Raw genomic sequence first — 27,875 nt, 5'->3', positions numbered from 1 at the left:
CGGCTCTGGGTACCTGCCATGCCCCTCCTTTCCCAGAGCTCCCCCTCCCTTCGCCTGCGCGGCTCTGGGTACCTGCCATGCCCCTCCTTTCCCAGGGCTCCGCCCTCCCTTCACCTGCGCGGCTCTGGGTACCTGCCATGCCCCTCCTTTCCCAGGGCTCCGCCCTCCCTTCGCCTGCGCGGCTCTGGGCACCTGCCACGCCCCTCCTTTCCCAGGGCTCCCCCTCCCTTCACCTGCGCGGCTCTGGGTACCTGCCACGCCCCTCCTTTCCCAGGGCTCCGCCCTCCCTTCACCTGCGCGGCTCTGGGCACCTGCCACGCCCCTCCTTTCCCAGGGCTCCCCCTCCCTTCACCTGCGCGGCTCTGGGTACCTGCCACGCCCCTCCTTTCCCAGGGCTCCGCCCTCCCTTCACCTGCGCGGCTCTGGGTACCTGCCATGCCCCTCCTTTCCCAGGGCTCCGCCCTCCCTTCGCCTGCGCGGCTCTGGGCACCTGCCACGCCCCTCCTTTCCCAGGGCTCCGCCCTCCCTTCGCCTGCGCGGCTCTGGGCACCTGCCACGCCCCTCCTTTCCCAGGGCTCCGCCCTCCCTTCACCTGCGCGGCTCTGGGTACCTGCCACGCCCCTCCTTTCCCAGGGCTCCGCCCTCCCTTCGCCTGCGGGGCTCTGGGCACCTGCCACGCCCCTCCTTTCCCAGGGCTCCGCCCTCCCTTCGCCTGCGGGGCTCTGGGCACCTGCCACGCCCCTCCTTTCTCAGGGCTCCGCCCTCCCTTCACCTGCGCGGCTCTGGGCACCTGCCACGCCCCTCCTTTCCCAGGGCTCCGCCCTCCCTTCGCCTGCGCGGCTCTGGGCACCTGCCACGCCCCTCCTTTCCCAGGGCTCCGCCCTCCCTTCGCCTGCGCGGCTCTGGGCACCTGCCACGCCCCTCCTTTCTCAGGACTCCCCCCCCACTCCCCGCCTACACCCACTGGCACAGCAGTGACGTTTGCCCCCATCCCAGCGCTCCCTGTGCCCGTGTGTTCCACTCTCCCCTGCCCTGTGTCTGTCTGGTCCCTTTCATCATCGTCTCGCTGTTTCCTCGGGCTCCCTGGTCCATCTACCTCTGCTCAGCTGTGGTCTCTGCTGCTGCGTCAGCCTGGAAGCTCCCTGCTGTCTTTGTACAGCTCCCGGCGCAGTGGGGCGCCTGGCTCCTCTGGGAACGCGAATGGGAAGTGACCCCCCGCAATTCTGGCCCCATCTGTGCTCGCGGTCCTGCCGGGGGTTGGTGTGTGGCCTCTCACCTGGCTCTCAGTGGAGCTGGCGGATTCCCGGAGGCTTTCTGAGCCCGAGGAGAGCTGGTGATGTGCACCCCCACGTCCACCAGCTCCTGTTACCGACCGGCTTTGGCCGTGTAGTGCTGCTCCTCCCAGCGCTCATTGCTCATGTGCTCACCCCGGCTGTGCTGGTGCGCTGAGCCCCCCATTTCCTAGAGCCAGCTTGGGCCACAGCTGGCTCAGGGTTTCCTGTCTGGGGCCCAGCGTCCTCGCCCTACCTCGGTGCCGATCCTGTTCGGCTCCTGTACCCTCCGCCGGCTCAGGGTTAACGAACTGCAGCTGGGTGGCTGGGGCGGTGTGGTGGCCCTTGCACAGGGATTAGCCTGACGGTGCCACGTGGGGGCGTGGCTGCTCGAGGCGCCTTGCCAAGGCCGAGTTGCCCCCATCATGGCAGGCGGCTGATGGCTGTGCACGTGCAGAGGTGCCTGGCCCGGGCCGTGTCTGCTTCAGGCTGGGAGCCCCCCGGCAGAGGGGTTGGTGTATGGGGTGAGCAAGGCACCAGTTTGCACTGGCAGCGTGTCTGCCCCGAGCTAAGCCTGCTGCCTCTGTCCCCCAGTCCTGCGCCAAGGTCTCCCTGGGGCGGCGGGTGCAGCCTTCTCTGTCTTGCTTCCCCTCCAGCTGCTGTGTGTGACTCCTCTGGGGCAGCTCGGTGGAAGAGGCAGGGCTCTGGTGCCCCGAACACAAGGGGCAGGCCCAGCCTCGCACCAGGAGTGCAGCGAGTGTGCGCAGCTCTCGCCCGGCGCTGCCTGCTCCTCAGCCCCGGAGAGCAGTTGCTGCGCCCACGGCTTCAGCCTCAGGCAGGCAGGTGGTGTGAGCCGCGCCTGGCAGCGTTCCCGGGTGCACCTGAGGTCACGCGGGGAGGCCGCGGCTGAGCTAGGAGCGGAACCCGGATGTGAGTCGCGCCGCGGAGCCTCACCTGCCTTAGGGGTCTGGTACCTGCTGTGACGCCGCGTCGGGGTTCCCCCAAATCCTGCGCCCCGTCTGCAGCAAGAACAGACTCCACCAGCCAGTCGAATGGAGGGTTATTGCTTCTCTAGGATACAGCTCAGACGTGCTGTGGTTACAGGAGCCAGGGCCAGGATGCCTCAGCCCCCTTGGGGTAGGGGTCCATCACCCCTAGCCCCTCAGCCCCCAGCTCAGGCTGTTCCCTTCATGTTTCCCAACCAGCAACTGCCCCTTCCCCGAACACTCACTTCCCTAGTTCCCTCGCTGTCCTCAATCCTCTGACCGGTTGGGTCTTTGTGTCTGACTCAGGCAGCCCCCCTGCTGGGCCGGGCTCACAGGCAGGGCCAGTAGGGGTCATCCCCAGCCCCAGCCCCGCAACCAGCAAGGTACTGACACTCCATCGCCACGTGTGGGTGAGTCAGTGGGAGTCGCACCTCACTGCGCAGGGGGGCCCCGGGGTACAGAGCAGACGGCCCCCCACTGCGCCACGCCTGCATCTCCCCTTGGGAGGCCGGGCGGATGCTTTCCAGCGGTTGCTGCGGCAGGCGTGCAGGGGAGAGCTAGCTAGGGGGCTTTCCACTGCGAGTCTCCCTGCCTAGGGCTGGGCTGGCTGGGGCTGACGGGCTGGCCCGGGGTGCTAGCTGAAGGGGGTAGGAGTGCTCAGCCCGGCTTTGCATGGCCTGTGGCTTGCTGCTCGCCATGGGGCTGTCCCCAGCTGGCTGCGGCTGTGAGCCTGGGAGGAGATTCATGGCCAGTGCCCCGGCTGTCAGGAGGAGGGCACGGTGTAATGATGTCCCGTCCCGTGGCGGGACTGAGACCCTGGCCCTTCCTTTCCCACGTCAGCCTCTGGCCGCAGGCTGTCTGCTGAGGCCAGTGCAGGGGCCGGCAGGCCAAGCCCCTGGCCCTGGGTGGGGCCTGAGAAAAGCAGCAGGATGAAGTGTTGCTGAGAGAGGAGCCCCAGGCGTTAGGTGAATCTGGGATTGCTCTGGTCTGAGTCTTCCCGGGACCTGCCCAGCGCCTGGCTGCTGCTGCTCCTCCGTTCAAGGCTGCTCCACCTCCGGCCTGGCCGTCTCCCTTGCCAGCTGAGGAACAAGGCTTCCCTGGCCCCCGTGCACAGCGACATGAAGTCCCCGAAAGCCGCCTGCTTATTAGCTGGGGCTCGCCGAGCTGCTTATTATGCGCGGTGGCAGCACGCAGCTTACGAATGTGCCCAAACGCTAATTAGCAGCGCTGGGGCGGTAATTAAACCCGCCTGTGCTGCGCTGCGGTTTCTCTTGCAACGGGGAAGGAAGCTGAACGGTTTCAAAACCCACAGGTGCCCTTCCTTCCTCTGCCACACAAACAAGCGCCCAGCGCCGCCGAGCAGCCCAGGCCCGGGCCGAACACTTCCCCGCCCGAGGCGCCAGGTCGGCCTGTGTGGCTGCCCTGGGCCAGCCGTGTCACCAGCGCACGGCTCCTCCAGCGCTTTGGCAGCGGCGGCGGGCGCTCGTTTGTGAATGGGGGGGAGTGGGAGGCAGGCGGCTGGCTCCTGCCAGGGGCTCGGGGAGGGGGTTTCTGGAGCCGACTGCCGTTCCCAGGACTTGTTTACCTGGGATTTGCAAGGTGGCCAGTGAGCCCCCCCCCCCCCCCGGCACATGTGGCTCTGATCTGCCCTGGCAGAGGAAGTGGGTGGAAGCAAAATTCTTTCGTTTTCAACCCTTCACGGAGAGCAGGCCCATGGACAGCAAAGGTGCAGGGCATGGCGGGCTCTCCACGGCTGCCTCTTCGCGCCAGGGCGAGGATACGACAGCCAGGGACCCGAGCATGAGGCCTGGTGCTGTGAGTAGAAAGCCGGGCCCGCTGTCGTGTGGGGCAGGCCTGCTGCTGAGCGGGGGAGCGGTGGGGCTCGGGTGCTGGGCAGGAAACCTTGGGGCTGTCTTCAGCACTCCAACGGGCTGCCAGGCAGAGGACAGGAGCTGACCGCAGGCTTTGGGAAACCAGGGATGGTGAATCCGCCCGCACGGGGGAGCGGCTGCGTTGTGCCATGGTGCTGCCCGTGGCTCTCTAGCTCCCCAGGAAGGCCCTGGCAGTGATGGCGGCTTGCAGCTCGCCCAGGGGCAGGAGAGTCAGAGCCATCGTGCAGAGCTCTGGCTGCTAGGAGAATTGCAAACGGCTCTGGCATGGGAGCTGCAGGCCCCACGGCAGCGATCCCACGCCGTGGGGCTGGGCCTGGTGTGCCGGCCCCAAATCGGCATGTAGCCCTGCACGCCTGCTACCGGCTGAGCCGAGCTCTGTCTGTGACGACAGGCAGCTCCGGAGAGCGTTTTGGCAGCTGTCCAGAGACCAGACTCGGCTCCGTGGGAGGCTGAACGCTCTGTGGCTGTTGACAGGCGAGTGCCACAAATAGCAGTGACTTGGCGGTTGGAAAGGGCGGCAGGGCCACCTCCAGCAGGCAGGGCACCTCCTGGCAGGCGGCTTGGAGTCTCTGCTTCCTGCCTCCCCGTGGCGCTGGCCCTGGGCTGTGCCAAGCAGCAGGCTTGCAGGGGTATCTCCTGCCGGATGCGCCGGAGGTCTGGCCGGAGGGGCCGCCGTTGCTAGGGACTCGCATGGGGGCGGCTTCCTCAGCGTCTGCGGCCGCCGTGGGCCGCTTAGCACCGTATCGAGATGAGACTCCCTCTGGCCGGGGAGGAGGCCAGAGAAACGCCCTAGGAGCCAGCATGGCTAGTGCTGCCGATCCCCGTGCGGGGGCAGAAAGCCGCCTCCTCTCCCGGGCACCGGAGACGCTGGCTGTGGACAGTCCTCAGGAAGGGTTCCTGCGGCTGGCTCTGTGACTGACCGCTGCCTGCCGGCTGGGGCGCCTCTGACCTGCGCTGCCGGGTGCCTGAGAGCCGGCTTGCTGGGCTGGAAGATGGCCGCAGGGTTTGTCTGGGCGCCGCCCGGTTCAGCCAGGTTCTCTGGTTTCCATGCCGGCCTAGCTCGGCTGACAGGCGGCTGGGGGTTGCTGTGTCCTGGGGAGAGGCCTTTGAGATGGAGCAGGGGTCTGCGGGCTGCCGGCTGCCTCTCCTGCCCCACCCCAGCCAGCCTGGCAGAATCGGTAAGAGGCAGGGCCGTGGTTTGGGCTCAGTCTCCAGCCAGACTGGCAGGCCACGGGACTGTCATCGAAAGCTGCCCAGCAGGGCAGGTGTCTAGCTGAGGAGCACAGGTGGGGCCTGGTGACCTGGCCGAGCCCTGGAGTTTCCAGCATCTCGGGGCTGGAAGAGGCCTGCGAGGTCCTAGGGCTCTGCGGGGACCAGGCAGGCCGAGAGGCGTCTCAGAGCAAACAGGCCGCGGGGGCCGGGGCAGGAGGGTTCTCCAGGGAAGAGGGAGGGGCTGGCGTTTGCTTTCTTCTCGGGGCTCTCTGGGTGCTCACTGGTGTGTTTCTCCTTCCCCGCAGATGGAGTCTCCGGTCTCCACGCCTGCAGTGCTGCCCTTGCACCTCCTGGTGCCCGTTGTCAATAACGACATCGCGTCCCCCTGCGAGCAGATCATGGTCCGCACGCGCTCCGTGGGGGTGAACACCTGCGACGTGGCACTGGCTACCGAGCCCGAGTGTCTGGGCCCTTGTGAACCCGGCACCAGCGTCAACCTGGAGGGCATCGTCTGGCAGGAGACGGAGGATGGTAAGTGCCCTGGAGGGCGTGCTGTCCCGGGCCGAGGAGGGGGACAGTCTCCTGGCAGAAGGGTGGCTGGGAGAGGAGAGGCCCAGAGGGTCCCGTCCGAGTGTCAGCCTGTCCCGCAGATCCAGTAACTAGAGCGTCCCCTTCGCCAGCAGCCCGAACGGGGCCCCGCGGTGCCGATGTCTCCTCCGATGAAGCAGATAAAGGCGGGCGCTGCCTCCCTCTCCCCAGGGGGGGAAAGCCCGGAGCCAGCCGGGCAGCGGGAGGGGCTGTGACTAGCTTCAGCCGAGCTCTCGGGACCGGCGATCTGGGTGGCAGGCCAAAGGCATCGCTTTGTCTGGCTCTGGTCTGAGCTGGCACATGCGGCTGGCTCTGAGTTTCCGGCTCGGGAGGGGGCGGAATTCAGCTGCAGGCAGAGCCGCGCCGGCACCTCCTGTTCCCAGGCTAGGTAGAAAACACAGAGCCCATGAACGGGAGGGGCTCAGAGGGCCCGGCTCAAGGGCCAAGCACAGACCCGCGCTTGCCCTGGGGCTGGACCGGTCCTCGAGCTCTCGCTGCCTCTGGAGGTGGAGCGGCCTCCCGGCAGGGCCGCCCTTATTCGATGGGCAGGGGTGTGTTGGCCAGCCCCGGGAGCGGGTTTGTGCGTGCATTTGCCTCAGGCCAGTCCCAGGGGCTGGGCGATGGGACTGGCACCGGGTGCCCAGGAGCCAGTCCGGAGGTACCCAGCCCGCCCTCTTCCCGCCTCCCTCGGAAGCTCATGGGCTGCGTGCAGCGCTGGGGTTTCCTTGCCGGGGTCTGGAAGCAGCCAGCTCGTTGGTGGGCTCCTTCGCTTGGCTCGGGGTGTCCTGGATTTGCCTTGTGACTCTTGAAGCGAAGCGGCCGGTCGTGTGAACACCCACAAAACGCGCTTTCGGGTGACTGAGCGTGGCTCCTTGGTGGAGCCGCCTCAGGCCGGGGGGCTCGGATGCCTCCTGCTTCCAGGGCGCTCGGCAGTCCCTGGAGAACTTCCCTTCCCGTGGCACGTCTGGCCCAGCTGGAAGTGGGCGCTAGTGGGCACTGTTGGTGACCATCAGACTCTCAGAGAAGTTCCTTCCTGCAAATGGGCAAAGCCTGCTCCTCCCTCACTGGTGGGTGTTGGCGGAGGGAGGACTGCCCGGGCCATGCTCCTGTGATTGCCAGGACACACACTCCCTTGGGGAGGTCAAATGGCTGGAACAGCTGCGCTTCCAGCTGCACCTCTCTCGGCCGGCGGGCAGACGGGCGGGCGTTCAGCCGCAGCGTGCTTGTTCCAGGGGGCGCAGGTCGAGGCTGCCAACCACACCTTCAGCTCGGCTGCCGTTTGCTGGAGCGTGTCCCCAGAACGTCAGATGGTCCATGGGCATCTGCCGTAGAGCGGTTTTTAAACTAAGAGATGGGGGAAAGCCTACTGGTGCGGAGATGCACGTAAATCGGAGGGAGACTTCTCTTAGAGGAGAATCCATCGATAGAGATTCTCTAAGCTGTAGTCAGAAAGAGAGGAGGGGAGAGGACAAACCATGGGCCAGAGCAGACAAACAACCGCATACAAAGGAATCCAATGCATCAGGGAAGGGCAGACAAATAAGCAGTGGCAAATTTTTAAAGTGCTTGTATACAAATGCTAGGAGTCTGACTAATAAGATGGGTGAACTAGAGTACCTCGTATTAAATGAGGAGATTGACATAATAGGCGTCACCGAAACCTGGTGGAATGAGGAAAATCTGTGGGACACAATCATACTGGGATATAAAATATATTGAAAGGATAGAGCAGGCCGGCTGGGTGGCGGAGTGGCACTGTATGTGAAAGATAATGTAGAATCAAATGAAATAAAAATATTAAGTGAATCAACATGTTCCATAGAATCGCTATGGATAGTAATTCCATGCTCCAATAATAAGAAATTAGCAGTAGGGATATATTACCGACCACCTGACCAGGACAGTGATACTGACATTGAAATGCTACTGGAGATTAGAGAGGCTACCAAAATAAAGAACTCTGTAATAATGGGGGATTTTAATTACCCCCATATTGACTGGATCCATGTCACCTCAGGAAGAGAAGCCGAGATAAAATTTCTCAATGGCTTAAATGACTGCTTCTTGGAGCAGCTGGTGCAGGAACCCACAAGGGGAGAGGCAATTCTCGATTTAGTCCTGAGTGAAGTGCAGGATCACGTCCAGGATATAACTGTTACAGGACCGCTTGGGAATAGTGACCATAATATAATAACATTCAACATTCCTGTGGTGGGAAGAACACCTCAGCAGTCCAGCACCCTGGCATTTAATTTCAAAAAGGGGAATTACACAAAAATGAGGAGGTTTGTTAAACAGAAATTAAAAGGCACAGTGACTAGAGCCAAATCTCTGAAAGCTGCATGGAAACTTTTTAAAGACACGATAATAGAGGCCCAACTTAAATGTATACCCCAAATTAAAAAGCATAGCAAGAGACCTAAAAAAGAGTCACCGTGGCTTAACCACCATGTAAAAGAAGCAGTGAGGGACAAAAAGGTATCTTTTAAGAAGTGGAAGTCAAATCCTAGTGAGATAAATAGAAAAGAACATAAACACTGTCAAATCAAGTGTAAAAATGTAATAAGAAAAGCAAAAAAAGATTTTGAGGAACAGCTAGCCAAAAACTCAAAAAGAAAGAACAAAATGTTTTTTAAGTACATTAGAAGCAGGAAGCCTGCTAAAAAACCTGTGGGTCCCCTAGATGATCGAGCTATAAAAGGAGCAATCAAGGATGATAAAGCCATTGCGGAGAAACGAAATGATTTCTTTGCTTCAGTCTTCACGGCTGAGGACGTTGGGGAGATTCCTGAATCTGCACCGTCCTTTGTGGGTGATGAATCTGAGGAACTGTCCCGGATTGAAGTGTCATTAGAGGAGGTTTTGGAACAAATAGACAAACTTAATGTTAACAAATCTCCGGGACCGGATGGCATTCATCCAAGGGTTCTAAAAGAACTCAAATGGGAAATTGCTGAGCTATTATCTGTGGTTTGTAACCTATCCTTTAAATCGGCTTCCGTACCTAATGACTGGAAGGTAGCCAACGTGACACCAATATTTAAAAAGGGCTCTAGAGGCGATCCTGGCAATTACAGACCGGTAAGTCTAACTTCAGTACCGGGCAAATTAGTCGAAACAATAGTAAAGAATAAAATTGTGAAGCATGTAGAAGAACATAATTTGTTGGACAAAAGTCAACATGGTTTCTGTAAAGGGAAATCCTGTCTTACTAATGTATTGGAGTTCTTTGAAGGGGTTAACAAACATGCGGACAAGGAGGATCCAGGAGATATAGTATACTTAGATTTTCAGAAAGCCTTTGACAAGGTCCCTCACCAAAGGCTCTTGTGTAAATTACATGGCCATGGGATAAGAGGGAAGGTCCTTTCTTGGATTGAGAACTGGTTAAAAGACAGGAAACAAAGGGTAGGAATAAATGGTAAATTTTCAGATTGGAGAGGGGTAACTAGTGGTGTCCCCCAAGGGTCAGTCCTGGGACCAATCCTTTTCAACTTATTCATAAATGATCTGGAGAAAGGGGTAAGCAGTGAGGTGGTAAAGTTTGCAGATGATACAAAACTGTTTAGGATAGTCAAGACAGAAGCAGACTGTGAGGGACTCCAAAAAGATCTCACCAAACTGAGTGTTGGGCAACAAAATGGCAAATGAAATTTAATGTGGATAAGTGTAAAGTAATGCACATCGGGAAAAATAACCCCAACTATACGTACAGTATGATGGGGGTTAATTTGGCTACGACAAATCAGGAAAGATCTTGGAGTTATTGTGGACAGTTCTCTGAAAACTTCCACACAGTGGGCAGCGGCGGTCAAAAAGGCAGATAGGATGCTAGGAATTATTAGGAAAGGGATAGAAAATAAGACCCAGAATATCTTACTGCCCCTGTATAAAACTATGGTACGCCCACATCTTGAATACTGTGTACAGATGTGGTCTCCTCACCTCAAAAAAGATATTTTGGTCTTGGAAAGGGTTCAGAAAAGGGCAACTAAAATGATTAGGGGTTTGGAACGGGTCCCATATGAGGAGAGATTAAAGCGACTGGGACTTTTCAGTTTAGAAAAGAGGAGACTGGGGGGGGATATGATAGAGGTTTATAAAATCATGAATGGTGTGGAGAGGGCCGATAAAGAAAAGTTATTTATTAGTTCCCATAATAGAAGATCTAGAGGACACCAAATGAAATTAATGGGGAGCAGGTTTAAAACTAATAAAAGAAAGTTCTTCTTCACACAGCGTGTAGTCAACCTGTGGAACTCCTTGCCAGAGGAGGCTGTGAAGGCTAGGACTAAAAAGAGTTTAAAGAGAAGCTGGATAAATTCATGGAGGTTAGGTCCATAAAAGGCTACTAGCCACGGGATAAAATGGTGTCCTTGGCCTCTCTGTCAGAGGCTGGAGAGGGACGGCAGGAGACAAATTGCTTGATCGTTGTCTTCGGTCCACCCTCTCTGGGGCACCTGGTGCTGGCCACTGTTGGCAGACAGGATACTGGGCTAGATGGACCTTTGGTCTGACCCAGTACGGCCGTTCTTATGTTCTTAAAATCAGCTCTGCCCAGCCCCCGGGGCCGCGTCAAGATTGTGAGTTGGGCCCGAACCGGGTGGTTGGCCATGGCCACCCTGTGCAGCTTGTTAGAGCAGAGCATGGTGCCACCAGGTGAGAGGCGGGTCCTTCGTCGACGGGGAGCGCCGGAGCTTTGTGGGCTGTCGCCGTGCGGTCTCTGTTTGCGGGGGGGTCTGGCCAGAGCAGCGAGGCAGGAAACGGGCCATTCCCGGCCCCTCCACCACCTTCCTGGCTCTTGAGTTTCATCCGATCGGCAGCCAGGCTCCAGGCATTGGAAGTGGCCTTCCCTGGTGCACCAGAGGAAGGAGCAACCCTGTTGTGACCCGGGGGGATTCCTCCCTTCTAAGCAGGGGAGGGGGAAGGGCACAGTGGCAGCTAAAACTCGCTCAGGGTGTGAGCCGGGCGCACTGCTGGCTGCCCCTTGCGCACTGCGCTCTGGGTTGGGGTGGGGAGAACTGAGTGAAAACACAAGGGCTTTGCCCTGCTGAGCCCTGCGTTGGAGGTGGCTTGGAAGCGCTGGTGTCTGAGTGTCCAATCAGCTGCCTGCCAAGAGCGCGCTCGGTGAAGCAGACTTGGCAAACTTGACTCCCCTCCGGGGTACTCCAGCCCGTGAGTCAATGCCCGGTGCTCGCGTAGGTGCTCTGTTGCTTTGCTCCTGGGCCTCCCCAGTCAGGAAACTCACATGGGTGCGCGCACTCAAAATCTCTTCCCCCCTCGCGTCTCCCAGGGTTATTTCCTGTGCCGACTATCTCTGTATCCTAGAGTCCCAAAGGCGCCTCGTTCTTGTGTCAGCCTTGCACTCCAGCTGGGCGCTTCGTTTGGATCAGGGCCAAGCGGGGATTGAAAAACTCCCTCACTACTGACACTTAGGCTGTGTCTAGACTACATGGCTCCACCGACGGAGCCATGTAGATGAGGGTTGTAGGCAAAGGGAAATGAAGCGGCGATTTAAATGATCGCGGCTTCATTTACATTTACATGGCTGCCGCGCTGAGCCGACAAACAGCTGATCAGCTGTTTGTCCGCTCAGCGCGCTAGTCTGGACGCTCCCCTGCCGACATCAAAGCCCTTTGTCGGCAGCCCCGTTATTCCTCGTGGGATGAGGTTTACCGGGGCTGTCGACAAAGGGCTTTGATGTCGGCAGGGGAGCGTCCAGACTAGCGCGCTGACCCGACAAACAGCTGATCAGCTGTTTGTCGGCTCAGCGCGGCAGCCATGTAAATTTAAATGAAGCGGCATTATTTAAATCGCTGCTTCATTTCCCTTTGCCCAATAAACAAATCTACATGGCTCTCGACGGAGCCATGTAGTGTAGACGTACCCTTAGTAACCTTGTTCCTGGTGGGTGAGAGGCAGTTGCAGGAAGCCAAGGCCACCGCTTTCTGCTGAGTGTTTTCATAGAAAGGCGCAGTGAGGGCTGCTGGTGAAGCAAACCAGTCCCGTGTGTCCGGACACGGGGAGCTCTGGAGACATCCCCGGCCTCTGCTGCTTCCAAGAGCATGAAACTGACAGGCTCGGTTAGTTTCACTGCTGCTGTTGGGAGCCCTGAGAGCAATTATGAAACTGACAAATGGATCTCCCTCTCCCACTCTTGTGTCAGGAAAGCCACAAGTAGAGGCAGCACTTGATCTAGTCAGGGAAGTGGAACATAAACAGAAAGGCTGGAAGCAGGGATGAGCAGGGAGCCCACCAACTTCCCAGTGGCGGCCAGGATGCTGAGGGACATTAACCCAGCCTGCCGCAGGAGGAGTCAAGAGGCTCTGGGGTGGGGAAGGGACAGATGAAAGCTCCCGAGTTCTTTCAGGAATCAGAGGAAAGAAAATGTATCAGCCACCGGTTAGCAAGCTGGAGCCCTTGAGCCGCACCCAGAGGCAGCAGCCTGGTAGGCATCCCCCAGCTGCTGAGAGCTCTCGCTGGGTCGCTGTTGGGGGGCTCGGCAGCCCTCTCCTAGCAGCCTCTGGTGTGCGGTCCAGTGTTCCAGGCCTGCCTGCTACGCACGCGGCTGCCAGGCAGGAGATGCTGCTTTCCACTGCCCTGCCAGTTTCCATCCCCTCCGATTCAGGCTTAAACTCCTCCTTTGGCATCAGCGCCTGGTGTGGCGTGTTCACCCCCCTCTTCCATGCCCCTCCAGTCTGTGTAGTTCTGCAGCCCGTCTGCCCGTCCCTCTGCATTAGCCCTGTTTGGCAGCTCGCGTGTCAGACCGGGCCTTGGGGGCATCCTGCCGTGCCGCCTTGCTATTTTTAGTCTGCAGTCATTCACTGAACTGGGGCAAGATCCTTTGCAGCAAGGCTGCTGCTGTCAGGCGCTGGCGGTGCTGTTCTGCCCCCAGGTGTCCCAGAGAGGCAGAGGGAGGAGGGGTAGCCGCTTGCACTCTGGCCCCCCGCAGCTGGGTGGGGCAGCACCGTGGTCTCCCTCCCCCGCCTTTTTCTTGTCTCGATTAATCCTCCCTACCTACCCCCCCACCCCCGCTCCAGTTTCTCTGAGTGGCTCAGTGCTGCCGCTGCCCAAGCAGAACTCTGAGGGCTTCCCGTGGCTGCTGGGAAGTGCTGTGGGTGCCAATACCTGCATGTAACTCCTGGTAGCCACGGAGGGGCGGCACTTTTACGGGAGTGCTGAAGCAAGGTTCGCGGCTTCAGCTCTCCACCCCCTGGCTGGCTGATTGCAGGGAGCGTGTGCTGTGGGCCACGGGGAGCGCGGGTTGTTGTGACACGTGAACCCTGCACTGTTAGCTGGGCGGCGCGGATGGACTCGTGCGCGCACGGCTAGTCTAACCCAGCACAGGGTGAAAGGGCCTCGCCTCCCTGGCTTGCCTACTCCCGCCTTGGCTAGGCACCTACTGGCCTCTCCCGACCTCCCGTGAGCACCACTCAGGTGGCAGGCCCTTGGGCCCGACGCAGGGGGAGACAGTCCGCAGCCTGCTCCTGTACCCGGGGAGCAGCCAGGCGCCCCTTCCCCATGGCAGCGACAGACCAGCCTTAGCTCGGTTGTGCTGGAGCAGCCCTCCCCCCGCTTCCCCCCCGCTCCTGGTGAGCCCCTGGAAGACACTGAATAGGGCAAGGAAAACGTAGTGGTGTGATATGCAAGAGGGGATGTGGTGGAGGCCTGGAACGTGACGAATGGCAAAACGGAAGCTGATCAGACCCCGCCCCCTTTTTTTGCCCAGCGCCCTAATGTGGGAGCCTGGAATGTAAAGGGCAAGGCCCATCTCAGCCACCAGGAACCTTCTTCTGTTGCATGTTGGCAGCTAGTGGAGTGCAGGGCTGCAGGAAATCACTGGCAGAGAGCACGGCCGGGCTAAGGGGTGGGCGAGTTGGGCAGCTGCCCATCGATGGGGGGCGCCTGATGGCAGCTGTAAGGGGCGCACGGGGCAGGGGCTACATTAACCCCCGCAGTGCCCTTCCCCTCACGGCCATGGGCCCCTGCATGGCCAGGCACAGCCCGGCCAGGCGCAGCCCCAGGCTGCATGCCAGCGGTGGTGCCTGGGCAGCGCATGCACCGTGCACCCTGGGTGGCGCTGGGACCCGGGGTGCCAAAATGGCTCAGGTCGGCCCTGGACGAGAGCAGCCCCTCGCCCCCGATGAGCCCAGCTGGGCCGGAGCAGCCCCCTGCCCCTGGTGGGTTGCGGCTGCTCCACCTCCCCCCTTCCCCCCAGTTAACCCATCCCTACTTTATACCCTATTGTGCAAAGCAGGCAGAGGGGTTTGGGCTCACCCAGTTGTGTAACTTCCCCCGTCCTTTCCTGTGGCTGTGTGCAGCCTGCCTCCGGGCTGCCTGGGTGTAGCAAGCATGAACTCGCGGGCAGGACAGCTTCTGGAGCGTCCCGCAGCCCAGAGGAGCAGCAGCGTGCTGTGGCCCGGGCTGCCTGCCGTGGGTTGGGACAGCAGCAGGCATACAGCAGTGGCAGGAGGGAGGGCTGTTTTGGTCACCTTGCCCTGCCTTGTCCCAAGAAGCCGGGAGCTGAGTTTAAGCGCTCGGGCGGGGCCTGTGCCAGCCCTGCTGGGAGATGAGCCAGGGACTCCAGGGGCGCGGAAGGGTTTTTGGCGTGACGCTTGGACATTCGGCCGCCCCCTGCAAGCAGCACTGGAGGACCCGCCACCCGCTGTAGGAGGGGTCCCTAGGAGCCCTCTGCAAGAGCTGGAAGGAAACAGATGCCTGGCCAAGCAAACCAGGGCTCCGTCAGGCTCCTGCACGGCCGTTATTTCCTGGCCTCCGTGCCCCACGGACACTTTGGGCTCAGTTTCATCCCTGTGTCTTCAGTGTTGTGTGACCGGTGGGTCTGTGGGTTTCGCTCCCCGGATACTTAGAGGTTTGTCCTGGCGGGCGACCCCTCCCTGCCTCTTTCGCCTGGAGATATGTTGTGTTCAAAGCCTTTCCTGGGAGCAGCTGTCTTGGCAGTTTCCCTAATTCAGTGAGGTGTGATTCCTATCGGCAGGAGCCATTAACAGAGCTAATTATACTGGGAAGCGGTGCTCTGCTTGCTGCCTCGTTAGCTGCAGGGTTTCCTTCCCCTCACGCTGTAATTAACTTCACCTGGAGTGGAGAGGGCCAGCTGATCGCAGCCTCCTGCCCCCCACTCACCTAGGTGTGAGGGGCATGACCAAGCCAAGTCCTGCACTGGTCCATCCCAGCGCCATGGCGACTCACTGTGGAAACATCTCGGCCAATAGCAGCTTCGTTTTGAGCCAAAACAAGCCATTGTCTGACATGCAAACCTTCATAGCAACAAGGATCACCGCATGGCAACAGCAGCTGCTGCACAAAGGAGACCTCGGTGCTCTCGCCCCTGATCTGCTTGCGGTGAGGGGCAGGGCGGGGCTGCTCAGGAGGGGAATGCAGAGGGCTTGGCTCCCCGTTCTGTTGCTGTTAGAACTGCAGTGGCTCCAGCAATGCCCCTGGGACCCACCTTTGCACCCGTGCGTCTCCCGCCATGGGACTTGGATGGCAGGGGAGAGCACGTTAGGGACCAGCAACGGCTTGCAGGAGATCGTGGAAAATGGAAAGCAAACAGCAAGGATGTGTAAAGTGGCTGTGCTTTTTGTGTGCGCCCACCTCCTCTCGGACCGGACACGTGTGTGCGTGGCGGCCAGTTCCTCCCGCAGTCCTAGGTAGACAGGTCTCAGCGTGTGGGAGAACTCAGGGGCGAGGGTCAAGGGCTTTAGATCTAGTAGGAACTGGGGAAGCTTTTGGGAAAGGGGGAGCCTGTACAGGAAGGATGGGCTGCATCTAAACCAAAATAGAACCAGCCTGCTGGCCCTTACAAAGATTGTAGAGGAGTTTTAAAACTCAGGGCTGGAGAAAGCCGATAGGTATGGAGGAGGATGTGGATTGGACAGAGACGTCTCTTGGGGAACCTATTAATGGAGAGTCTCTCTGTCTTAGGAAGGAGGAGAGGATGGGAGGTGATGAAACACGGGTAAGGTCTGATAAGAAATTGTCAAATGAGTCATTCAATCACATCATGCAGTGGCAGACAGCTAAAAAGTGACAAGTTTTTAAAGCGTTTCTATGCAAATGCAAGATGCCTAAGTAATAAGATATAGGTGAACCAGAGTGCCTCGTGTTGAAGGAGAATATTGATATGAGGCATCACAGTCGGTGGCATGAGGATGATCAATGGAACGCAGTAATACCAGGGTATAAAATATATCAGGAGGACAGGACCAGGTTGTGCTGGTAGGGGAGTGGCACTGTATGCGAAAGAAAGCATCGAGTCAAATGAAGTAAAAACCTTAAATGAACCAAACTGTTCCATAGAATCTCTGTGGATGATCACTCCATGCTCTAATAAGAGTATAGCGGTAGGGATCTGATACTGACCACGGGACCAGGATGGTGTTAGTGACTGTGAAATGCTCATGGAGATTAGCGAGGCCATAACAATAAAAATCTCAATAAGAAGGGGGGATTTCAGCTGTCCCCCCGTTGACTGGAAATGTTTCCCCTCAAGATGGGATGCAGAGAAAAAGTTTGATTCTGTAAGCGACTGCTTCGGAGCAGCGGTGTCAGCACCCACAATTCTTGATTTAGCAGTGAAGCACAGGGTCTGGTTCAAGAGGGGAATAGAGCGGGACCCCTTTGTAAATAAGACTTAACATCCTTGTGGTGGGGAAATGACTACTGCAGCCCAACATGTAATTAATTTCAGAAAGGGGGGGGCACACACAAATGAGGAAATTAAACAAACAGAAGTGAAAGGCACAGAGCCAAAAGTAAAATCCCTGCAAGCTGCATGGAAGCTCTTTAAAGACACTATAATAGAGGCTCAATTTAAATGTCTAACCCCACATTAAAAACCATAGCAAGAGCGCCAGTGTGGCTAAACAAAGGAAAAGATGCCAGAGGAGCACTGACGGACGATAAGCCCGTTGCAGAGAAACGAAATGAATTATTTGCATTCGTCTTATGGCTGAGGATGAGCGAGATCCCCACCCCTGAGCCTTTCTTCATAGGTGGCAAATCTGCGAAACGATCCCAGATGGAGGTGTCATTAGAGGAGGTTTTGGAACAAGTTGATGAACTAAACAGTAACGAGTCACCAGGACCAGATGTTCACCCTAGTGCTGAATGAACTCAAATGTGAAATTGCAGAATTAGTACTTGTGGTTTGTAACCTGTCCTTTGAGTTGATGTACCAGATGACAGGAGGACACCTGATGTGACACCAGTCTTTAAAAAGAGCTCTAGAGGTGATCCTGGCAATTCCAGGCCAATACCAGGCAGACTGGCAGCAGCCCTTGATCTGGCCTGCCTGCCTCCCCACCCGACTCTTAATACACTTGAAGTGCAGAGCTGAAACCTGGGTAGGTCCCGGACCCAGCATGAGCCAGGACTGAGCCGGGCTGTCTGCCTGCCTGGCTCCTAATGCACTTGAAATGCAGAGCCGCAGCAGGGGTAGGTCCCGGACCCATTGCAAGCCAGGACTGAGCCAGGTTGCTGGCCAGACTGCTAAAAATGTACTGGCAGGGAGAGGGAAAATGGGTGTAGTGCATAGCATTAACCCATAAGCTTTTGCTCATTGGTTAATTGACTATACTATTACGTCCCTACTGTGAACAGTTTCAAAATGTTCTCCCAAAACCTGGTGACAGGGTAATAAAATGGCAGATAAAATTCATTGTTGATAAATGTAAAGCAATGCACACTGGAAAACATAATCCCAATGATATGTATAAGACGATGGGGTCTAAATTAGCTGTTACCACTCTAGAGAGATCTGGGTAGTTCTGTGAAAACATCCACTCGGTGTGCAGCAACAGTCAAAAAAGCAAACAGAATGTGGGGAATCATTACGAAAGGGATAGAGAGTGAGAGAGAAAATATACCATTGCCTTGCTATAGTCCATGTCTTGAATGCGGTGTGGCACGTGTGGTCACCTCCTCTCAAAAAAAGATGTATTGGAATTGGAAAAGGATCAGAAAAGGACGACAAAAATGATGAGGGGGCTGGAACACCTGCCATATGAAGAGAGATTAATAAGACTGGGACTTTTCCGCTTGGAAAAGAGATGATTAAAGGGGAATATGATAGAGGTGTGTAGAATCATGACTGGTGTGGAGAAAGTAAATAAGGAAAAGTTATTTACTCCTTCCCATACAGCAACAAGATGAAATGTGATAGCAGGTTTAAAACAAACAAAAGGAAGCATTTCTTTATGCAACGCACAAACTGTGGGTCAGACCAAAGGTCCATCTAGCCCAGCGTCCTGTCTGCCCACAGGGGCCAATGCCAGGTGCCCCAGAGGAAGGGATCACACAGGTAATCCTCACGTGATCCCTCCCATCACCCACCTCCAGAGAGAGAAGTAGATACATTCATGGAGGGTTCCTGGCTAATTCCAGGATAGACAGGGATGTGGCCGTAGCCTCTGGTTGTCGGGTGGGGGATGGGTGACGGGATGGATCACTCGATGGTCACCTGTTCTGTTCACTCCCTCTGGCACCTGGCACTGGCCGCTGTGGGCAGACAGGAGATGAGCTAGATGGACCTTTGGTCTGACCCAGGGAGCCCTTCTTATGCTTGTTGTGTGTCCCCACCTCTTCCCTGCCTGGACACACCGCTCCTCTCCAGATAGAAGGCAGCTCTTCCGATTGCCGTCCGACCCCGTCACCTGACGTGGCTCCACCTCCACTGCAGCCAGTTAGTGTCTTGCATTCCAGCTGTGGGGGCCATCTCCTAGTGCTGCCTCCTGTCCACCCGCTGTGCTGGTGGTGGCCACCTCGACTTCTCCCACTTGTCTGCCTCAGCCGGTGCATGGCACACCTCTCCCAGCTCCCCTCATGAGGGCAGTAGCTCTGCTGGACCGTGGCTCCCGCCGCCCAAGCGCTGTCCCCATCAGGACTGTGCGTTGCTAGAACATTTGTCCACAGAGGCTGGGAGGGTTCCACCCCCCCGAGTGAGGGAAGTGTTCGCCGTGTGCCTGCCAGGCCAGACAAGGCCTTAGGTCCCTGCTGGAGGTTCTGCAGGGCCTAGGAGGGGCCAGCGGGCTCTGTCCTGTCTCGCCTGTGCCAGCTTCCTGTGGAGGATGGGAGGGAGGGCCACAGCACTGGGTCCAGGACCTGTCCTTCCTCCCTTCTTGCCCCCCATCTGTCTGTGTGCTGGGCCCCGCAGCCTTCCTGTGTCTCTCAGGCTAGGAAGCCAGGCTGCGAGCCGAGTGGCTGCCTTCCAGGGCGCGCTGGTCCCTGCTCGCCGCGGAGCTGCGCTCTCCAGCGGGCGGGAGTGTGGTGGTCGGGGAAGCGAAGCACCGAGCGGGGGCCGGGCTTCTCAGCCTGAACAGCCCGGGAGTCGCTCGCAGCAGGCTGGCCTGCCCCCAATGCCGGCTGCTCCTGCCCGGTTACCAGTAAGGGTGATGCCTACTGGGTACGTGGTTAACCCGGTCCCCCTTTACAGCCCTAGGGGCAAGGTGACTTTGCCCCACCGTTGGGGGCGCCGCTGGTCCCTGCTCCCCCGTCGGACGGCAAAGCTCGTAAATCTGCCAGGGCGTCCCCGTGGCTTGTTCTCGCTGGGAGCTGGGCGCTTCACGGACTGTTTGGGAGGAGCCTGCAGGCGGGCCCGGGGCTGCGTGAGCTCTGCCGCCTCCTGTCCTGGCGGCGCTACCCTAACCCTGCCCCCGTTCCATACCGGCCCCACTGCCTTGGGAGCCCAGCCTGCTCTGACTTGGGGTGGCCCCTGGGGGGTGGGACTATCGCTTAGGCTCTTGGCTTGGCAGAGTTTGCCGCCCCCCATCCTCCCTGACTCCGGGAAGCAGCAGCAGAGGGGCCGCACGGCGAGCTCCTTGCTGGCGCTTTGCGGTTCTGCTCCCCCTGCAGCCCAAGGCCTGGCTGCCGGTAGCTCTCCCGGCTCACCCGCCACCGAGCACTCTGGCTTAGCCAGGGCTGGGTGTGTGGCCGTGCTCTGCCGCCGGCTCGCACTGTTCCCTCGCCGCCTGCTTCGCCCTGGAGCTTTTGCACCTTAGCACCATGGAGTTGCTGTCCCAGGGCACGTGCCCAGCAAGCGCCCTGGCCCAAGCTCTCTCCCCAGGGCTCTTGCTGGGCAACAGGCAGGCGGGGATGAAGCGCAGAGGGGAAGACGTGTTCCCTGGTTCCCTTAGCCGGCCACGGCGCAGCTGCCACGGAACCCAGGGCTCCTGCGTAGCTGGGGTGGGTGTCTGCGCCCCTGTGTTCAGGGTCTCTCTCCTCCCGGGGGGGTCTGCTGTTTCCTGGGACCCGGCTCTCATAGCCGGCTGCCAGCCTGGGCTGACGTGCCCTCGGGTGGGAGCGGTAGCGCTCTAAGGAGGCTAATGGGGCAGCGGCACCGGGGCCCTGGACAGCTTTCCGGGGAAGGGTTTTCCTATGCTGGCGGGGCCTGTGCCAGGCTGCAGATGGGTCCTGTCCTCCCCCCGTCCGTGTGAAACCCCAGGGGTTGGTTTGGACTCAGCTGACCAGAGATGAGTTCCCTCCGAGCTCAGTGGGGGCAAATGGAGCAATTCTCCGACGGGCTCTGAGGCCCGTGCCGCTGTCAGCGCTGGAGCCAGCAAGGTTTCCTCAAGGCCGGAAGCCAAGCCGCCGCCTCTCCGTCTGCACTGAGCGGCCGCGCCGGGAGAGGCTCTGCACCTGGCTTGTTAAGGCAGGACGGGCGGGGCCCTCGTGTACAGAGCCCAGGAGGAAAAGGCTGGTGCTGCCAGCTTCCACCTTGCCCGCTGGGCGGCAGCTGGGCTCTGTTGCTGTTCTCCACTCACCAGCCATCGCCTGTCCTCTGCCCTCACTTACGGGCCCCACCCTGCACCTCCCCTCCTCCATCCTGCTGCTTGCTTTTGGCCTCTCCCCAGCCCCTCTGTGCCCCAGGTACACGGGCATTGCCTTGAGCGCGCTGCGCTGCTGCCATGGTTACAGAGCTAGCTGCACCTCCGCTTTGCGGGAATGCACCCGGAGTGTTTGTTCTCTGCTTCTGCCAGGCGCACCCGGCCAGGTGGGGCCACCTGCGCCCACCCCGCAGGCCAGGGTTAGGGAGGGGGCCCGGCAGCCTGCTGAGAGCCCAAGGGTTTTAAAACAGCCGCCAGCTGCCTGCATGCTTCACCAGCCCCGCGACCGCCGCAGAACCCCGCGAGTTAGAACAGGCCCCTCTCCCGGTCCTTGGGGGGCTGGGCTCTGCTCCTGGGGGAGACAGGCCCTCCGTGCTGCTGGCCAAGTCATGCCACCCCACCACACCACAGCCCTGTCAAGGCCTCCTGCCTCCTCGCACGGTGCCCAGAGCCCCCGCCTTACCCAGATGCGGGCACTGGGAAATGTGGGGCACCGCTGGGTCTTAAGGCCTGTCCCCCACCACGCCCTTGTGTGTGAGGAGATTTGAGCCATTTCAGGGGTGTGTTGCTGACAATTATACAATCACTCTCTGACCTCCTCCCCCTCCAGGGGCCTGGGTTTAATAGCAGGTGTAGGGCCCCATAAAGCCTGCAGCCGGCCCTAGGGGGCAGGAGGCCGCTGTTCCAGGTAGGGCTGCCAGGGGCCTGGCATTCAGCCGGACAGTCTGGTTTTTGGGCGCTCTGTCCAGTAAAAAAAATTCAGAAAATACCGGACATGTGAAATGTGCAATGTCCGGTATTTCCTGGTTTTCCGGCTGGGCGCCTGCCGGAAGCCTGGCAGGCGCCATCGGTGCTGGGAGCCTCTGGTTGCGTCTGATGTAGGAACGACGCCTTGGGGAGCAGGAGAAGCCCCGTCTGTGCTCAGGAGCGCTGATCAAGCGCGTTGTGGAGCCATAGCCAGACTCACTCATGATTCGCCGGGAGCGTGCGTGGGACGGGTAGCGCCTGGGATCTGCGTGTGCCTGGGTCAGTCCTGCTCCCCGCTGGCTGATTCTCTCCTCGCCCTCCCCCCGACACCCTGCCCCGATCTCCCCCGGCCTAGCCCCGCTCCCCCCGACACCCTGCCCCGATCTCCCCCGGCCTAGCCCTGCTCCCCCCGACATCCTGCCCCGATCTCCCCTGGCCGGCCCCGCTCCCCCCCGACACCCTGCCCAGATCTCCCCCGGCCTAGCCCTGCTCCCCCCGACACCCTGCCCGGATCTCCCCCGGCCTAGCCCCGCTCCCCCCGACACCCTGCCCGGATCTCCCCCGGCCTAGCCCCGCTCCCCCCGACACCCTGCCCCGATCTCCCCCGGCCTAGCCCCGCTCCCCCCGACACCCTGCCCCGATCTCCCCCGGCCTAGCCCCGCTCCCCCCGACACCCTGCCCCGATCTCCCCCGGCCTAGCCCCGCTCCCCCCGACACCCTGCCCCAATCTCCCCTGGCCGGCCCCACTCCCCCCGACACCCTGCCCCAATCTCCCCTGGCCGGCCCCGCTCCCCCCCCGACACCCTGCCCGGCTCTCCCCCAGCCAGCCCCGCTGCCCCCAACCCCTCACCGGCCCTGCTTCTCTCCCAGCTAGTCTCCCCCCCCCCCAATCATGTGTATCCGGTTTTTGTTCTGAAGCTACCTGGAAACCCTAGTTCCGGGGCTGTAAGTGGAGATGGTGTCTCTGGCGCTGGCTGCGGAGCCGTTCCTAGCTGGCCCGCAGGCTGCTCAGACGGGCACCAGCCTGGCTGCACTGGCTGTACCTTCCCCGCTAGCTGCATGGCTGCTGCTTGCTGGCTGAGTGCAGAGCAGTGGCACCACCCCACAGCTTTGAGAGTGCAGGGGTGGGCGCTGACCTGGGCACCGTGCAGGCCCCTGGGCGCCCTGGCTGGGGGGTGGAGCCTGGCGCCGCGTGTCTCGTGCCAGCAGCCTTGGCTGAGACCACGCACCGCGCCCCACGGAACGTGAGCTCTGCTGCCCCCGCTGAGCCTCTTGCCAGCTGCATGTGCAGGTTGCCTGGGAAACACCCCATGTCGTTGCTAATAAACCCAGGCCTGGCCCAGGCAGGTGGGGCTGCAGCAGGCAAAGGGGCCAGGAGTCTGCTTTTGTTCCACAACCGAGTCACATTTGTTGTTGGGGGAGAGGTGGGGCAGTGAGGGCCCGGCCGAGGCCTTGGAGCTGGTTGTGGGGGAGGCAGGGTAGCGAGGGGTCGGGGCCCAGCCGAGGCCTTGGAGCCGGTCATGGGGGAGGCGGGTCAGGGCCCAGCCGAGCCCTTGGAGCCGGTCGTGGGGGAGGCGGGGCAGTGAGGGGTCAGGGCCCGGCCGAGGCCTTGGAGCTGGTCGTGGGGGAGGCGGGGCAGTGAGGGGTCGGGGCCCGGCCGAGGCCTTGGAGCCGGTCGTGGGGGAGGCGGGGCAGTGAGGGGTCGGGGCCCGGCCGAGGCCTTGGAGCCGGTCGTGGGGGAGGCGGGGCAGTGAGGGGTCGGGACCCGGCCGAGGCCTTGGAGCCGGTCGTGGGGGAGGCGGGGCAGTGAGGGGTCGGGGCCCGGCCGAGGCCTGCGGCAGCGTGAGGCTGCGGCCTGCTAGCAGGGAGGGAGGGGAAGGAGAAGAGCGCGACGCTGCCTCTCTCCCCTGTGGCAAACTGCAGGGGGCTTTGGTCCCCAGAGCCGCGGTGTTGCTGACGCCCCCGGCTGCTGAGCAGGAACCAGGCGCCAGGGTCTCCGCTCTGGGGCTGGGCTGTGGGTTTGGGGCGGGGGGGCGGGGGCTGGTCACTCTGCACTCGCAGACCCGCTCAGGTGCAGCTCACATCCTCTGTGGGCAGGGCGAAAGCGGAAGCACCGTCTGGGCTGCATTTTCCTTGCTGCTGCACCGGGCCTCCAGCGGGGCGGGGAAGAGGTGGCTGCTCCCACACGCAGCCTGTCTCCTGCTGACAAAGCCAGGCCTGTGGGGCCGGCCGGCCAGGCTCATCTAGGGCTGGCACAGGCTTGGCAGCTCTCCTGCTGTAGAGGTGGGCACTTGCATCCCTGGGCCCGGTGGAGCCCCTGTGGAGACAGCTCTGCTCCCCTGGACCAGCAGAGCCGGGCAAAGCCCTTTGAGTGGCACGGGGCTCCCTGATGGAGCCCGGAGCCGCACGCACGTGGCTCTAGTTCCCGCTAACTGGGGCGGGGAGCAGCCGCCGGCGCTGTGTGAGGTGGCAGGTAAGAACCAGCCAGGCAGCGGGAGGCAAGAACAGGGCAGAGGCAGGCCAGGGGAGCACTGCGTGCCCAGGGCCCTGCGACAAGGTGCCACTGGACCCCCCTCCGTGGCATGGGGGAAGGGGGAGAGGCACCTGCCAGAGCCACCCAGAATAACTAGCTCCCTTGCTCAAGGCCAGTGGCCACGCCCGCTGCCTGGAGCGTGGCTCCCGTGTGGTGTCCGTGCACGAGCAATGGCCCATCCTGGTGGCTGCAGGACGTGGGGGTAGTTACCAGGGTGGAGCCGCCCCCTGCACTGGCTGCACGGCTGGCCCTGCCACCGGGTCCTGCAGCAAAGGACCGAGCTTGGAGTCTGCAGTCCGTTCCTCCCGTGTCAGGGCAACACGGCATCCCAGCACCCCTTGTCTGGGGTAGGGGAGGGACCCTGCTCCGAGCCAGGGCAGTTCTCCAGGCTTGCTGCTCTCTGCTGACTGTAGCTCTCCCCCGTGGGCCCTGTGCCCCCACGGGCCTGTCTCCGCTCTCTCTCAGCCCATGCGGGAGAAAGGGGGGGAGCTGAGCTCAGAGTCTGATGAGGGGGCCTGGCCCACCCCGACCCTGTCTGGGAGCTGACGGGGCGAGGACTCGTTCTGTGCCCCTCCCTGTGCGCTCTGAGCCGTTGGTGCACAGGGAGCACGGGGCCGGGACCCTGCCCTGCCTTCCCTCTGAGCTGCTCTATGCGGCTGATTCCCCCCCCCCCAATCTGGAGGGAACGGGAGGGGGTCCCACTCGGTCTCCCCTAGAAACAGCCGGGAAGCGTCCATGCTGCTGGACTGCGAGCTGGCAGCGGGGCTGCACCCGGCCGTTGCTGCACGTGAGGCTCTGAGCCGGTGGGGTCTGGAGGTGCTCGCTGGGAGAGCTGAGAGGGGCGCATGCCAGTCACACACGGGCCCAGGGACCCTGCCAGGGCGTCTCTGTGCTCCCTGCTGCGCGTCGGCGAGGGGCGGGCTCCGTGGCACGGGCTCAGCTGCCGTGGGGCGAAGGGGTCGGTGCGGCTGAAGGAGCAGGTGAGGGTCTGCAGCTGGGCACTGAGCCGGCGGGGTCGGGGGTTGCAGCTTTAGGCCGTGCGGGCCCTGGCTGGTTCCAGCTCTACCCTCTCCCTGTGCTCAGCACCTCCTCCCCGCTCGGCTCGCCAGTGGCGCAGGCCTTCGCAGGGCCCGGCGGCTTGTCACACGAGGAACTTGCGAGAGCCTCGCAGGGCTCCTTTCCTTCAGAGCCGGTGGGCTGGGTGCCTGCTGCTCCTCAGGGCCCCAGGGGAGGGGGGCTGGCCAGTTTCACTCCCCCTGGATCTGGGTCACTCTGTGACTCGCCTCACCGCAGTGCTTTGAACCCCTCCCAAAGCATCACCCCTCCCCGTCTCGCTGGACCCCCCTCCCTGGAGCAGGATGGGCGCGGGGCGGTTTTAGGCCTCGGGAGCACTCCGATGGGAGTCTAGAGTCTAGGCCACGTCGTCCTCGGATCAGCCTGCTCCCCGGCTAAGCAGCGCGCCCGGGAGGTCTGTGAGGGGTCTCGCAGGGAGCGACGGCAGGGCCAGCTGCTGCACTTGAAATGCCTTGCGCAACCTTCCTCCACCTGCTGCTGCTTTCACTGGCCCCGTGATGGGGAAAGGCTGGAAAGAAAACTCAAAATGGCTTTTCACACAGACACTCAAACCCGCCCCCCCCTTGCCCTCTTTCTGCTCCCCTGCAGGGCGTGGCCCCCTCGCTCCCCAGCAAAACAAAGCCTGTAGCTGGGGTCTCAGCGACAGGCGAGTCCCTTGGTTCACACAGGATTTCTCGGCTGCCTGCAGCTGTCGGCCGGCACGTTACAGAAGGGAAATCCGGCCCGAGATTTATACGTGTGCTCCAGGCACAGCTGCTAGGACTGGCTGAGCTCCATTCATTCTCACAGGCCGGGTGGCCATAGATCTGGCTGCGTTCGGTTGCCCTTGTAAATGAGATTTCTATCTCCCCTGCTTTCCCTGCGCAGATAAATGCGCTGGACCCTGCTCCTGCTCAAATTAGTTACGCAGCGATCGGAGCCGGCCAGCTCCGGGAGGAAGGAGCCATTGAGCTGGCGCTGCTAATGGGCCGGGATTATTTAGTGTAATTGCTTTCTGATGGAGGGACTTGCAACCCGCTGGCCACGAGGGACCCGGGCGGGGCGGAGGCTGGAGGAGACAAATGCAGCCGGCGGGGACTGAGTGGAGAGCGAGCGGCTGGCGGCGAAGGCGTCATTTTACAGGGGCACACCCGCTCTGCGGGGCTGTGACTTGTATATGGTGCCAGTTACCCCTCACCACATCCCCACCCCCGTTCTTCACACTGCTGGCTGCTCACCCTGCCTTCTCCGCCCCTTGCCGCCACGGGCCGAGTGCTTCAGCCTCCCCGCCCGCTCTGACCGTGTAGCGCCACCTCGTAGCTGGGGGGTCCCCCGGGGCTGGGCCAGGCAGCCCGGGGTGCAGGGACATCACCCCGTCACTTGACTTCACTTCCCACTCGGCCCTCCCCTCCCCTCCGGAGAACGTTGAGTGTGGCCAGCGCTTGCTCGGGGCCATCACGCCAGTTCGGCTGGGTCTGGCCTTACGCCATTGGAGACGGCCCCTCTGCTGAATCGGGTGGCAGAGCACTGCCCCTAGTGGACAGAAGCCTCTTTGTCCCTCTTCCTTGCACCCGGGGGAGAGCCCCCAGGCCGGCTCAGAGACAGCCACGTCTGGGCCTCTCTGGCCCTTCCTGCCAGTCATGCCGGGCCGCCTACCTCTCTGGGCTCGGCGCTGTGTCCAGGCAAGAGTCCTGCTCCCTGTGTTCCCCCCTCCCCATCCCCGGGGCTCACCTGCTTGGCTGCCACAGCTCCCCGGAGGGGTGGCCTTTGAGCTGCCCCAGCTCCCAGCTGACTTGGCTGGTGGTGCAGCGGGGTCTCTCCGGCGCCCGCCTGCTCCCCCCCCCCCCCCCGCTCCGGGGGCAGCTGTGAACAGTGTGTGTGTGCAGGGAGTGGGGGGGCTGAGTCGAGTGCCCGCTGCAGTGCCACTGAGCAGCCTCGGGGACAGCAGGCCAGGGCGGAGCTGGGCCCTGGCTCAGTGCGGATTCCAGCTCCCCGCCAGCACGGAGCCAGGCCTGGGGCGAAGGTTTGCCCCAGCCCCCCAGTGTGTCCCCCCATTCCCAGAGGGCCGTGGGTGAGCCTGCCTCCTTGCCTTGCAGGCATGCTGGTGGTGAACGTGACCTGGAGGAACAAGACGTACGTGGGGACGCTGCTGGACTGCACGCAGCACGACTGGGCGCCCCCCAGGTAAGCGAGGAGGCACCTTGACAGCAGCGTCTCCAGGCATCTCTGTGCTCCCAGGGGGCTCTGGAGCTGCTGGGTGAGTGCCGGGTGCAGCCCCCCACGGGCCTTTTGGGAACATCCCAGCTCCGAGGCAGGCTCTGGGGGTTGCTTTTCCTCCCATCCCCTTGGGTCTGGGAGAGACACAGGGCAGTAGGTAAGTGGCCCAGAGCCCTCCCTCACCCACTGCCAGCCTGCCCTGGGTGGCCGGAGCAGGGGCTAGATGGCCAGGTGCATGGGGGTCCGGCGGCTGCCTGCAGGGGAGGGGTCTCTCCCCTCTGGCTTGGCTGGGCCCAGCAGTGTCCTCAGAGCACCTCCGGTCACTCGCCATTGCCCACGTCTGCCTCGGGCCTGGGGACCAGCTGGGCTTGACCGTCCTCCGTGGGGCCGGTAAATGGCGAGGCCCTTCCCTTGCCCCTAACCTCCCCGGGCTGGGCCTGACGCTCTCCTTGCGGGAGTGTTGGCCCTGCAGATGCCGGGTGGGCACCAGCAGCCCGTTGCTCTCGCCTTGTGGCTGCGGTGCCTGAGCTGCC

At 61.2% G+C, this 27,875-nt stretch overlaps 1 protein-coding gene across 3 annotated transcripts in view; it reads left to right on the top strand.

Moving 5' to 3' along the window:
- The window catches only part of ZNF609 (zinc finger protein 609), a 111,667-nt gene that overhangs the window by 73,101 nt on the left and 10,691 nt on the right, over positions 1-27,875 (top strand). For 2 of the 3 annotated variants that reach the window (XM_075897473.1, XM_075897475.1), the window contains exons 3-4: positions 5,667-5,892; positions 27,222-27,309. In XM_075897473.1, the coding sequence (XP_075753588.1) occupies positions 5,667-5,892; positions 27,222-27,309 (314 nt within the window). Of the gene's footprint in view, positions 1-3,926; positions 4,073-5,666; positions 5,893-27,221; positions 27,310-27,875 lie in introns of those variants that run through there. The other variant, XM_075897476.1, reaches the window with a different exon arrangement.

The sequence above is a fragment of the Pelodiscus sinensis genome, chromosome 14, assembly GCF_049634645.1.
Source record: "Pelodiscus sinensis isolate JC-2024 chromosome 14, ASM4963464v1, whole genome shotgun sequence".
NCBI classification, from domain to species: domain Eukaryota; kingdom Metazoa; phylum Chordata; order Testudines; family Trionychidae; genus Pelodiscus; species Pelodiscus sinensis.
This window is presented reverse-complemented; position numbering and strand designations above follow the sequence as displayed.